The sequence below is a fragment of the Cebus imitator genome, unplaced genomic scaffold, assembly GCF_001604975.1.
Source record: "Cebus imitator isolate Cc_AM_T3 unplaced genomic scaffold, Cebus_imitator-1.0 Scaffold458, whole genome shotgun sequence".
NCBI classification, from domain to species: Eukaryota; Metazoa; Chordata; class Mammalia; order Primates; family Cebidae; genus Cebus; species Cebus imitator.
The window spans coordinates 885101-899300 of record NW_016107773.1 but is presented as its reverse complement, the minus strand read 5'-3'; the positions used below and the strand labels follow the sequence as shown (position 1 = coordinate 899300).

The 14200-nt window shown below is 38.1% G+C and overlaps 1 protein-coding gene across 1 annotated transcript in view; it reads right to left on the bottom strand.

Moving 5' to 3' along the window:
• Positions 1 to 14200, bottom strand: part of HPRT1 (hypoxanthine phosphoribosyltransferase 1) — a 37544-nt gene that overhangs the window by 21495 nt on the left and 1849 nt on the right. Inside the window, exons 2-3 of the mRNA XM_017511977.2 lie at positions 6098 to 6204; positions 3814 to 3997 (exon numbers count right to left, since the gene is read on the bottom strand). Coding sequence (XP_017367466.1) covers positions 3814 to 3997; positions 6098 to 6204 — 291 coding nt within the window. The remainder of the gene's footprint in view (positions 1 to 3813; positions 3998 to 6097; positions 6205 to 14200) is intronic.

The window sequence follows — 14200 nt, the reverse complement described above, 5'->3', positions numbered from 1 at the left end:
TTTGAGCCCAGGAGTTTGAGACCAACCTGGGCAACATGACAAAGCCCTGTCTCTATAAAAAAAAATACAAAAATTAGTCAGGTGCGGTGGCACACACTTCTGGTCCTGGCTACTCTGGAGAGTGAGGTGGAAGGATTGCTTGAGCCCGTGCAGAGGTTGCAGTGAACCAAGATAGCGCCACTGCACTCTAGCCTGGGTGACAGAGCAAGACCCTGTCTCAAAAAAAAAAAGTCACTATAAAATTGAAATAAATTTACAACAAAAGAAATACATTTGCATACTTAACCTTCTTTTTATTTATTTACTTATTTTTAATATTTTGAGATGGTGTCTTGCTATGTTGTCTAGGCTGGTCTTGAACTCCTGGGTTCCAGCCATCCTCCCGTCTTGACTTCCCAAAATACTGGGATTACAGGTGTGAGCCACCATGCTTTGCCCTTTTTTAACTTTTACTTTCTGAATATTACAGAAAAGGTCATCAAATATACAGTACTATATTTCATTGCTCTAAGATGCACATTCACATTTTATTAATAATAGCTCTAAAATTGATGAATTACAATTGGTGGCAATTTACAACTATAACTGGAAGTGTTTTCTTTCCTGGCAGCATAAAAAATAGTGTTAAGTCTTAAAATCGGTGACATCTTTAATTTAATGAAATAGGTATTTGGAATCCCCACATAATTTCCCATCTAGGCACAAGGTAAATAAAATCCTGGCTAGCTACTCTGATTAAGAGTATGCATATGTGTGTGCATAGAGAAAGAAAATTCTTTAAAATATTCTAAATAAAAAGTGGCAGTGATATTCAGAATGACTTAAATCCTTTACAATTTTCTACAGTTGTTTCTTTCTTTTTTTTCTTAAAAGACAGGGTCTCCCTCTGTCACTCAGGCTGGAATGCAGTACTACATTCCACTCAGTCTCAAACTCTGGCAGTCTCAAACTCCAGGGCTCAAGTGATACTCCTGCCTCTGCCTCCCAAGTACCTGGGACTACAGGTGCATGCTACCATGTGCAACTAATTATCTCTTTTTGTGTAGAGAACGGGTCTCATTATGTTGCCTAGGCTGGTCTCAAACTCCTGGCCTGAAGTGATTCTCCCACCTTGCTCTCCTAAAGCACTAGAATTACACACGTGCCACTACACCCAGCTGCATGTTTTCTAATAAGCATTTTTTAAAATAAGAAAAATTGAGTTTTTATTTCAAAAAAAAAAAAAAAAAAAAAAAAAAAACCTGCTGTGTTGACATCGTAATGCTTCTTTATATATTCTGTAAACATTTAATAGTTCATAGAATATTTATTTAGGATTAGTACGGATCAACCAGCTTTTAACTCACTCTTTCAAACTGGTCAAGAAGCATGTAAAAATCATACTAACATCAATGTTATTAATGCTGCAAACAATTTAAAATTTCCATTTTACAGTTTTGTCAAATTAGGCTGCCTAATGCTTTATATGCATATGTGAATATCTTGCATGACAAGCTGTTGAATTACTAAATAGGATAGAAATGTTACTTCAGGCTGGGCATGGTGACTCAAACCTGTAACCTCAGCATTTTTAGAGGCTGAGGCAGGAAGCCTGCTTGAGCCCAGGAGTTCCAGACCAGTCTGGGCAACATAGTAAGACCCCATTTCTACAAACATAAAAAAAATTAGCCAGCCATGGTGGTGCACACCCGTTGTCCCAGCTACTTGAGAGGTTGAAGTGGGAGAATCACTTGAGCCCAGAAGGTCAAGGCCACAGTGAGCTGTGATCACACTACTGCATTCCAGCCTGGGTGACAGAATGAGACCCTGTCTTTAAAAAAAAGTTACTTCAAATCAACAGATATTTTTATTTTTATTATTTGTAGAGACCGGGTTTCACTGTGTTGCCTAGGCTGGTCTTGAACCCCTGGCCTCAAGTGATTTTCCTATCTTGGCCTTCCAAAGCACTGAGATTACAGGCATGAGCCATCACCAAATTAAGAGATATTATCAGAAGGGCTTTCACAATTTCTACTGTTTAACAGTATATCTTCCTTGCAAAGCTCTATAAATATACTAAAAAGCTTGGAATTGTACAGTTAAAACATGGGATTATTATGCTATATAAAATATACCCCAGTAAAGCCTTTTTAAAAAAAATAAGCATGTCGATAAATACTAAATAAATAGTATCTCTACACAGAATTTCACCTAAAATACATTGCTTTCTATGTGAAAATTAACCTAAAAATATGCTTTGCTTATGTTTAAGATGTCAGGCTTTTTATCAGTTGAGGAGTTCAGCTTAATAATCCTCTAAGATCTAAAACAAATAGGAAAAAAACTGTAAGTAGAAAATGGAAATAAAAGGTCAAAGTGTTTCTACCACTCAAAATTGCTCTTGTAACTATAAAATGCTTTTTAAAAGAAAATCTTAAACTCTCCTTTTTTGCTTATTTTTGCTTATCTAAAATAACATTCTGCACAAATCCCCAAAGATTAGTCGTAACTTAACAAGACTGATTTAAGACTGATGGGGATGGGGAAGAGGTTATAGAAGACCAATAGGATAAATTATACCATGAACTCTAAGTACATGCTTTGACTTTAAGCAACAGTATATTAAAGGCTGGCCAGCTATACTGCCAGCAGCTATACTGACTAGAATGAAGTCCTAGTGTAAACCATCAATCAATCAATCAATCAATCAATCACTTTCTTTGAGTAAAAGTCTAAATTTTGTGTTTAAACAAGTCTCTAATTCAAGCAAGACTCTGACAAGTTAAAAGGTGCTAATGAGTAGGAAGTAATGTTATGATGCATGGGCATAAAGGGTTTTAATGGGATAGGGGAAATGTCTATAATACTTAAATAGCTGCCCAATCACCTATAGGACTGACATAAGCATGGAAAAGGTCAAAAACTTGGGTCGCTCAAATAGATGATTAATGGAGAGGCTGATTGAAAGTTAAATGTAGGTAAGTGGTTCTCAATAAAAATGTGAACATAAGGTGAGTCTCTACAAAGATAGACAAGACTCATTCATGAAACAGCAAAAACTGGACATTTGTTCTAATCTTTGAAGAGTAGGAATTCCTATTTTAAAGGAAAACAGTAACTCACAGGAAATACCAACCCAACATAAAATCAGAAACAAAACAATAGTCTAATGTAATAAAAATCAAACATTTGTGTATGATCAAATTATGGATGAAAGTCACTTGTTAAAGATCACACTGATTTTGTCTCATCCATAGTGTCAATGTTGTGATGCATTTCAATTGTGTGACACAGGCAGAGTTACTGTGAATCAAAAGTGGTTTCTGGCGCAACTCACTGTCTTGAGTATACCTGCACTCCCCCTTTTCTTAAAGTGGTTTCTTCAATTCGCCAATGCTCTAACTCTCCACGTGCTTTCTAGAAAACAAGTGTTGACCCTCCTTATTTGTCAAACCTTGCTGCAAAGGACTTATGACTCCCCTGCAAACCAACCGAGCTCAAGAGAGGATATCTGCCATCAGTGGGTATGTATAGTGGAAAATGCATCCCAAGTCCCAAGAACTATTCCTAAAAGGAGTTTATTAAAAGAAAAACAAAACAAAACAAAACAAAACAAAAACACACACATACACACCTGTAAAATAAGTATATATCCTCCAAGGTAACTAGTTTAAAAAAGACAATATTTGCTTTGATGTAAAGTACTAGTGAATACGTTAGAAAAATCTCACTATAACCAGTGAAATGAACTAAGTATGGTTTGCAGAAATTCAAAGAAAATATAAGAAAACCTACTGCTGCTATTAAAAAGAATCATACATTAAATATACTCACACAATAGCTCTTCAGTCTGATAAAATCTACAGTCATAGGAATGGATCTATCACTATTTCTATTCAGTGCTTTGATGTAATCCAGCAGGTCAGCAAAGAATTTATAGCCCCCCTTGAGCACACAGAGGGCTACAATGTGATGGCCTCCCATCTCCTTCATCACATCTCGAGCAAGACGTTCAGTCCTAAAGAAATGAAATCAGGAATTTAATAGAGAGTTTCATACATTAAACTTTATGACAATCATCTCTTAGTCATTAAACTTCCACACCAGCCTGGGCAATATAGTGAGACCCCATCCTTGCAACAACGACAACAAAAAATAGCCAGGCATGGTAGCACACCCTTGTAGTCCCAGCTACTTGAGAGGTAAGGTGGGAAAATCACTTTAGTGCAGGATTTTGAAGCTGGAGTGAACTGTGATTGTGTGTGTCACTGGACTCCAGCCTAGACAATAGAGCAAGATCTTATCTCAAAAAAATGCATTAATAATGTTTTAAAAATCTTCCAGGTAACACATCCTTTGCCTCCATCAAGTATATCCTTATTTCATAAAGTAAAAAATTTGATACCTTCAAAAAAACCAAGCATACCACTATCACATTATTTGCAATTTAAAAAAATTAAAAATAAAAACAAGATAACATTTTCACCTATAAACTGGCAGGTTCTGATTAAATGAAATTTCTTGGATAATATTAAAAGAGATTGTCGAGACTAGGCCAGTGGCTCACGCCTATAATTACAGCACTCTGGGAGGCTGAGGTGGGCCAGATGGCTTGAGCCCAGGAATTCAAGACCAGCGTAGGTAACATGGTGCACCCTGTTTCTAAAAAACATAAAAACATTAGCTGGGAGTGGTGGCACACACCTATATTCCCAGCTACTCAGGTGGTTGAGGTGGGAGGATCGCTTGAGCTCAGCAGGTTGAGACAGCAGTGAGCTATGATCACTCCACTGCACTCCTGCCTGGGCAACAGAGACCCTGTCTCAAAAAAAAAAAAAAGAGAGATTGTGAGGAAAAAGACACTCTCATATAACATCAGGAGTATAAAATGATTCAACTTCTTGGAGGATAATTTGGCAATACCAAAATATTCAATAAACTCTTTCCCCTTGACCCAGGATTTCCACTTGAATAAAGCTGAACAAATACCAAATATGTAAAAGAATGTTTCTTCTAGTACAGTCTGTAAGAACAAAATAATGCCTATCAATAGTGGACTGGTTAAATCAGTTATGATATCTCCATAAGATGGAATGCTATGCAACCTTTAAAATATATTAGATAGCTGGGCTGGGCGCGGTGGCTCACGCCTATAATCCCAGCGCTATGGGAGGCCGAGATGGGTGGATCACGAGGTCAAGAGATCGAGACCATTCTGGTCAACATGGTGAAAACCCATCTCTACTAAAAATACAAAAATTAGCTGGGCATGGTGGCGCACACCTGTACTCCCAGCTACTCGGGAGACTGAGGCAGGAGAATTGCTTGAACCCAGGAGACGGAGGTTGTGGTGAGCCGAGATCGCGCCATTGCACTTCGGCCTGGGTAACAAGAACGAAACTCCATCTCCAAAATATATATATATATATAAGATAGCTCTAGATGCACTAATATGAAAAGTGACCTATAAAATTTAAAATTACACTCATCTTAAAATATAAATGTATATATGCAAATCTGCATATAGTATATGTGCACAGCTAGTGTTTGGGAAGAAATGTGTACAGGAGGCTGAAAGGAGAGAACCTTAATCTTCTTGTTTATAGCCTCCACAGTTAGAATGTTTTATAACACAAACATTTTGATATTATAATTTTAAAATAAAACCACAGGCTAGTCAGACATACAAGGCAAGCATTCAATACCAGCTAAGGTTTTTTCATTGTAATTGATTTGGTGGAAAATTTTCAAGCTAGATGGACATAATAATCAAAATATGACCTTGCCTTCATGTGATTGAGCCCCAGTCCATTACCCTGCTTAGGACTGAGAAATGCAAGACTCTGACTAGAGTTCCTTCTTCCATTTCCCTTCAATGTTTACTTTGTTCTAGTCCCTACAGACTCCCACTAAACTACAACTGATACTGAGTAATTAGTAAGGCCCTCCTCTTTTTTTTTTTTTTTTTTTGATAAAGAAGACTTTAAAAATAGAAAGCATCTATTATTTAATAAATTGACCTAGTTTATGTTCAAATAGCAAGTACCCAGAACAGTTGCTGACATTTGAAATTCATACAAGAAAAAGTAAAAAAACTTCATTTTAAGATCTTACTAACCTGTCCATAATTAGTCCATGAGGAATGAACACCCTTTCCAAATCCTCAGCATAATGATTAGGTATGCAAAATAAATCAAGGTCATAACCTGGTTCATCATCACTAATCTGAAAAAGAAATATAGCTGTTTCAATAAAAGCATTACAGGATACAAACATTTGATTGGATTTAGATATTAAAAAATAACCTTAGTCTATCAGAGAAATTTTGGTATAAGATGATATTAGCAACTGTTAACTTTGTAGGTATGATAATGAATTATGTAAGAAAACAACAGGCCAGGCGTGTTGGTACACCCCTCTAATCCTAGCACTTCAGGAGGCTGAGGCAGGTGGACTGCCTGAGCTCAGGAGCTTGAGACCAGCCTGGGCAACATGGCAAAACCCCATCTCTACTAAAAATACAAAAAATTAGCTGGGTATGATGGCAGGTGCCTGTAGTCCCAGCTACTTGGGAGGCTGAGGCAGGAGAATCACTTGAACCCGGGAGGCGAAGGTTGCAGTGAGACGAGATTGCACCACTTCACTCCTGCCTGGGAGACAGAGCAAGACTCAGTCTCAAAAAAACAAAAACCTATGTGTCTTAATCAAGAACGTAGAAGTAAAATGATATGATATGGAATTTCCTTTAGGTCATAAAGGGAGAAAGAAAAATTTTAAAGAGCTAAGACAAATGCAGCAAAATCTTACTATTTAGTAATATTCTAAAGATGGGTGATGAACATATGGGGATTCATTATACTATTCTCTCCACTTCTGAGTATGTTTGAAAATTTAGTAAAACAAATTTTAACACACTGTAGTCTAGCAAGATAAAATATCACACTGAACAGGAAAAACTGGCATGGTGTGGTGGCTCACACTTGTAATCCCAGTGCTTTGGGAGGCTGAGACAGGAGGGTTGCTTGAGGCCAGGAGTTTGAGACCAGCATGGGTAATGTAGCAAAACCCCGTCGATACAAAAAACTGATGTTTTTTTTTAGACAGAGTCTAGCACTGTCGCCCAGGCTGTAGTGCAGTGGCGCAATCTTGGCTCACTGCGATCTCCGCCTCCTGGGTTCAAGTAATTCTCCTGCCTCAGCCTCCCGAGTAGCTGGGACTACAGGCGTGCGCCACCACGCTCAGCTAATTTTTTTGTATTTTTAGTAGAGACAGGGTTTCACTATGTTGGCCAAGATGGTCTCCATCTCCCGACCTCATGATCTGCTCACCTCAGCCTCCCAAAGTACTGGGATTACAGGAGTGAGCCACCGCGCCTGGCCCAAAAACTTTTTAAAAATTTGCCAGGCATGGTGGTGCGTACCTGTAGTCCCAGCTACTCGGGAGGCTGAGGCAGAAGGATTACTTAAGACCAGGAGTTTGAGGCTGCAGCGAGCTATGATCATACCACTGTACTTCTGCGTGGGCAACAGAGCAAGACCCTATTTCAAAAATAAAAGCACACAAGAAAAACCACTGGCCAGCGTGGTGGCTCATGCCTGTAAATCCAGCATTTTGGGAGGCCCAGGTGGGTGGATCACTGAGGTCAGGGGTTTGAGACCAGCCTGGCCAACATGGTGAAACCCCATCTCTACTAAAAATACAAAAATTAGGCAGGCATGGTGGCATGTCCATTCACCATTATATTCAAAGTCTATTTGAAGAAATATACCAGAAAGAATTAAATATTCTAGCCCACATGATATTCAAGACTAAATTACCTTTCAAAACACATTCAGGAAGCTGATGATACAAGCTTTGGCAGTTTCCAAGAAATACTGGTCAAACCATAATTAAATCTCAATATATCAGTTAGTACCTATTGAGCATCTCCTCTTTCAATTAGCATTGAATTAGGTGCTTAAGGACAAGCAGTTTGTCTTTTAATACATCTAAAAATACATATTTAAGATTTAAAATCTTATTAATAGATAATTCAGTTATATTTTGAGGTTTCCAGTGCTGAGAAATTTGAGGTTTGTGTTGTCTCTCTTCCAGTCCCCAAAGCTCAGGTTGGCCTATAATACCTGTGGGACAACTTCAGCCCCTATGTACGTGGCCAGGCTAGCAACAAACATTTTCAGGTAGGTGGACCAGGATATGCCCCTGGTCATGGACAAGTGGGGGCGTAGTGCTATACAGTGGGCAAAAGTCAATATTGATTTGTTTTTTAAACAAACATGTACTACTTTCATAAGCAGAAAAAATTTCTATTCTTGGGGAAAAGATTATGCCAGATCATCTAGGCTTAAGTGCTGATGTATCTGCTAAACCTTCACATCATGCCAGAACATATTTACTATAAAAAGAATGGAAATGGGACATCTGTGTATCACCTATGTTAGCATTCCAAAAAATATTTTACAACAAGTATTACTTTTATAAATTTTACGAACTGAAATTCAGTTCAAGTTTTGGGAAAATACAAACCTTGCTAGATATTATAAAAATGATACTATATATATTCATTTCAGGCTCATCAGAATATATATTAACCCCATCTAATATGGATTAGTTAACAATCCAGTGGCTGGATTGACAGGAACAGTTAGAGAGACTTGGGGATTGCAACATATTCAATCACTTGATGGGAATGAAAAGGCACCATTTTGTAGTGCTTTAAAATCAAGAAGATCCAGAGTACTAAAAATGACTTCTTCCTTGAAGCTTACTCACCAACTTCCTCCCAGTTCTCACTGCATCTGCCACAAGCACAAACTAGGACCCAGCCAGAACTTCTTGAAATATACACTTGTAACGACTACTGGGTCTGTCAAAATTGTTCAGTGCCCGGCTACAGTTTCTGCAGATGGACTAAGAATTTCAAGTCTCGTTTATTTCAAATGAAGCCAATGTGAATTCTGCCCAGAGTTTGTGGGTAACCCCCCATCTAGGCACCAAGGAAGGAGAGCTAAGCAGATTCCTGGTACCATTAGTGCCTGAAGAATATCTTACAGTATTACTACTCAGTTATTTCCTTTTATATAATCCTTTATATGTAATCTATATTAGTTTATAGAATGAGTGCCTGAAGAATATCTTACAGTATTACTACTCAGTTATTTCCTTTTTATATAATCCTTTATATAATCATATATTAGTTTATAGAATTAGTGCCTGAAGAATATCTTACAGTATTACTACTCAGTTATTTCCTTTTATATAATCCTTTATATGTAATCTATATTAGTTTATAGAATGAGTGCCTGAAGAATATCTTACAGTATTACTACTCAGTTATTTCCTTTTATATAATCCTTTATATGTAATCATATATTAGTTTATAGAATGAGTGCCTGAAGAATATCTTACTACTCAGTTATTTCCACATATATATATAATATCTTAGTTCATAGTCGGAGGAATGCCTAGAGCAGACACGGTACAGAGCATGAATTAAGGAAAAACAGTTATATCAAGACAAGAATCCATGGCCCAGGCGGCAGCATTCAGTATCGTAAAGATACCCACTGTATGGCAGGCGTGGAGCAAGAGCCACTCCTCCTGATAAAGGAGTTGTAGGACCTTGCGTCCAGTTCTTGTGGAAGGCTGCCCTCAGACTGGCAATGCTGCAAGCATCCGAGGGCTTAAAATCCCTCCGGTATAAATCATGCCTTGGTGACTGTGAACTTTATCAGCTCTTGTTACGTGCTGGCTCAAAAGCATCCGCCTACAGAACTCACTGGAAGCTGCCAGCAGGTGGCTGCAGACCTTGTCAGCTCTGTAGTTGCTCAGAGCATCCTCCTATAGAATTCCTTAGAAGTAGCCTGCTCCTGGATAAGAAATATTGCACGCTACACCCTCTTCACTGCACACGGCCTATCTCCTTGCCTCGGTGATCTAATGGGGGTGGACCCCTCACTGTGCACGGCCCACCTCCTTGCCTCAGTGACCTAATGGGGGTGGACCCCTTGCTGCACACTGCCCACCTCCTGGCCTAGGTGACCTAATGGGGGTGAACCCCCTGTTTATTGCTCATGACCCTATCACTATCCTTAAAGATGACCTCACTCACTACCCTGCCCCCCTAACCTATACCCAATAAATACAGATGCTTCTGGACGTTCAGGGCCTCTCCTGTCTCCACTTATAGGTGGCATGGCCCCCTGAGCACAGCTGTGCTTTCTTTGTCCTTCTGTGTCCTGTCTCTTTATTTCTCGGATCCTGCACCTCAGCACAGCGATAGGGGACACCCCACGACCCTGTAGGGCTGTGACCCTACAGAGTTCATCCCAGATATGCAGTCTAAGAATACAGACAGATCAGCTGAGATGTATTCTAAAATAGGAATTCTATCTCTGTCAACAAATTGATTTCCAAATGATTACATATCACATTTATGTCAAAGAGTTGTTTTGTTTGTTTTATTGCATCCTACATTTTATTTTTTTGAAAGATTTATGGTTTACTTCAAGCATAAAAAAATTGTCAATATACCTCTTCCCAAAAGGCATTAAAAATATTCATAAAACTTGCATCACTTGAGACACTTTAAGCATGAATTTGCAACTTTGTTACAATTTGCCATATATATATTTGGGTATATTTGGGGGGTCTAATTTAAGAAATGCATAATTGGCTATTGATAGTTGTCAGAACTTGGTAATGGATACATACAGGTTCATTATACTACTATGTCTACTTGTGGATACTCGAAATGTATTGTAATACAAGGCCGAGTGAGGTGGCTCATGCCTGTAATCCCAGCATTTGGGAGGCCAAGGCAGGACTGCTTGAGGTCAGGAGTTCAAGACCAGCCTGGGCAACATAGCAAGACCCTGTCTCTAAAAAGAAAAAAAATAATTTTTTACAAAATAAAAACAAAATATATCATCATACAAAGTTAAATAAGAGGCAATTCATTTAAATGACAACTTTTCCCAACTTGACATTTAACAAAAAGTCTTAGTCCTCTTAATTCAAATTTAATGATCAAACATCAAATACTAATTCTTAAATGCTTTAGCATTAAGAACCTGTATCCTTATCACTAACATGCAAATGTTTATTGAATACTTCCTATGTCATGCATACTAGATAGAGTTAGATAAATTTGATACAGCTACCCTCATAGAACTTACAATGTAGTAGATGGTGTGACATGTACATGAATAACTGTGAAGAGTGTTAAACTGCTATTAAAAAAAAAAAAAAAAAAAAAAAAAAAAAAAGACAATGTTCATGGGTCTAAACAAGACTTAATGGAAGTGAGTCTAAAAATGAGCTATGTGAATTCAGAGAGGTATAACAATACATAAGCCACATTTTATTTAGCTATCTAGTAATCAATAGCATTTCCAAACTTCTGGAATGGGTGGAAATTGCTAGGTAGCATATTTTTACCTTATATATTCAGATACATCAAAGTTCTCAAAAAAAAAAAACACCTCAAAGCAGATGATCCACCATCTCCTTGGATAATTTGTGTTAACTCAGAATAACATAAAACTGAAATTATTGGGAGGCTGAGGCAGGAGAATCACTTGAACCCAAGAGGCAGAGGTTGCGGTGAGCCGAGATCACCCCATTGCACTCCAGCCTGGGCAACAAGAGCGAAACTGCGTCTCAAAAAACAAAACAAAACAAAAATAATGAGTTACTGATGCAATATTCCTAAATGCAAAAATAACTTACGCTAATAATAGATTCATCTTCCAATTCCATATCAGTTTCAAAAATAAACTACATATATCACTTGCTTGCCTTATCTTCTGAGCTGCTGTAAGAATTAAAATCAGCATTCTTGACTATTCGACCCAGGGAGGGATAAATTATTACCCATTCTAGGGAAGTGTGCTCATAATTACTATATGTGTAAGCACATGAATTTACCCAATACTACAATTTTTCCTTTTATTAGTGTGCACAGTGGAAGGATAGGCATGTTGACTCTGGACAAAAAAAATTATACCTATCAATTATCAGAAGCACAATGCTGAAGATAGCAGTTCCATAACAATTTGAAGTATGTGATTGAATTAGTAGTAAATTATCTTAGTAGAAAATTATTGTAAATATTAGTAATTTGGCAGCCACTGGTAGAAAAAATAAGAATTGAAGCTCAATATCGATATTAATGGTAATGATTGACACATAAATTTTATCAAATCTACACAATACAAAATTACAGAAAGGTAGAGGGGTACACTGTTTTGAGGGTTGTTTTTGAGAATTTTAATGTGTCTGAATATAAAGGGTAAAAATGTGCCACCCAGCAATTTCTGCCCATTCCAGAAATTTGGAAAAGCTATTGATTACTAGATAACTAAATAAAATGTGGCTTATCTATTGTTGTACCTCTCTGAATTCACATAGCTCATTTTTAGACTCACTTCCATTAAGTACAACTTCAACATACCTTCACTACAGAAGATTACAATGACATGGTCTAGTTACTATTTAATGAACCGCAGAAAACAAAAAGAAAACTCCAAGGCACCTCTTATCTGCCGAACTGATTGGTCTTTTCCCCACCTTTTGCAATATCCAGATACAAACAATGGATAGAAAACAAGATAGACTTGTAGTATGCAGGTCACAGTGCTAAATTCACAGAAACAAACCCCTGAACTGAACTGCTCTGTTTCTTGGTGGTCACAAAGAATAACTCTGGTTTATACCTACAGACTGATGTCAATCTACACCCTGTTGATAACAATGTGGCCAAGAACAAAAAAAAAGTCCTCCATTTTACCAATTCTGTAAAAAATTATTGGCAGGGTAAGTTCAGCTAGGGCAGGATTACAGTTCTAGTACTACCATCCCTGAAATTTGGAAGATATTATATCCACATAAAGTATATCTGATATTTCATATTAATTTGCAAAAATCTATAAGCTTTTTTTTAGTTCAAATGTGTCCGAGTTTACCTTGGCAGGTGAAAACGATAGTTACAAGCAGCATGAGTTGTATCAGACAGGTTTGAGGGCCAATTTCATGTAAGTGATATTGGGTAAGTTACCTCATCTATCTGTGCCTTCAAGGTCATACTAGTGTTTACTTACCTAAAGGTACCTGTTACATAACTTTAGGGTGTTTACATTAGATAATGCCTGCAAAATATTTACTCCAATGCCTAAAACACAGTTAAGTATTCAATAAACATCGACTATTGTCGCTACTAAAAGTTTAGAGGTTAAGAGTGGAATCTGGGGTAAGACAAACTTAGGTTCAAATCCTAGTACTGTTGGGTAATCTTGGGCAAGTTACTTAACCTCTCTGATTTGTATAACTTTTTTTTAAAAAAATCAAATTAGTTAATATACGTAACAGGCCTTAGAAGAGTATCTAGCACATAGCACCATTTAAGCATGTTATTGCTAACATGCAAGCCATTTAAGGGAAGGAAAATTTTTAAAAAGGAATAGGGATCTGCAAACTAAAAACAATGAGTACCTTATGTTCAAAGAAAACTAACAGCCAGCTCTAGCAATAATTAAATTCACTGTATACTGGGGACAGGCATCATACCCCAAAGCTAAAAGCATCTACCTAGGCCAGGCACAGTGGCTTACGCCTGTAATCCCAGCACTTTGGGAAGCAGAAGCCAGCAAATCGCTTGAGCTCAGGAGTTCAAGACCAGCCCGGACAACGTGGCAAAATACATGTCTCTACAAAAAATACAAATATTAGGCTGGGCCGGGTGGCTCATGCCTGTAATCCTATCACTTCGGGAGGCCAAGGCGGGTGGATCACCTGAGGTCAGGAGTTCAAGACCAGCCTGACCAACATGGTAAAACCCCGTGTTTATTAAAAATACAAAAAATTAGCCAGGCATGGTGGTGGCCACCTGTAATCCCAGCTACTCGGGAGGATGAGGCAGCAGAATCGCTTGAACCCAGGAGGCGGAGGTGGCAGTGGGCAAAGACCGTGACACTGCACTCCAGCCTGGGCAACAAGAGCGAAACTCTGTCTCTAAAATAAAATAAAATACAAATATTAGCCAGGCATGGTGGTGCACACCTGTAGGCCCAGCTACTCAGGAGGCTGAAGTGGGAAAATCCCCTGAGCTCGGGGAGAATCACCTGAGCCCGGGAAGTCAAGGCTGCAGTGAGCGGTGATCACGCCACTGCACTCCACCCTGGGTGATAGAGTGAGATCCTGTCTCAAAAAAAAAAAAAAAAAA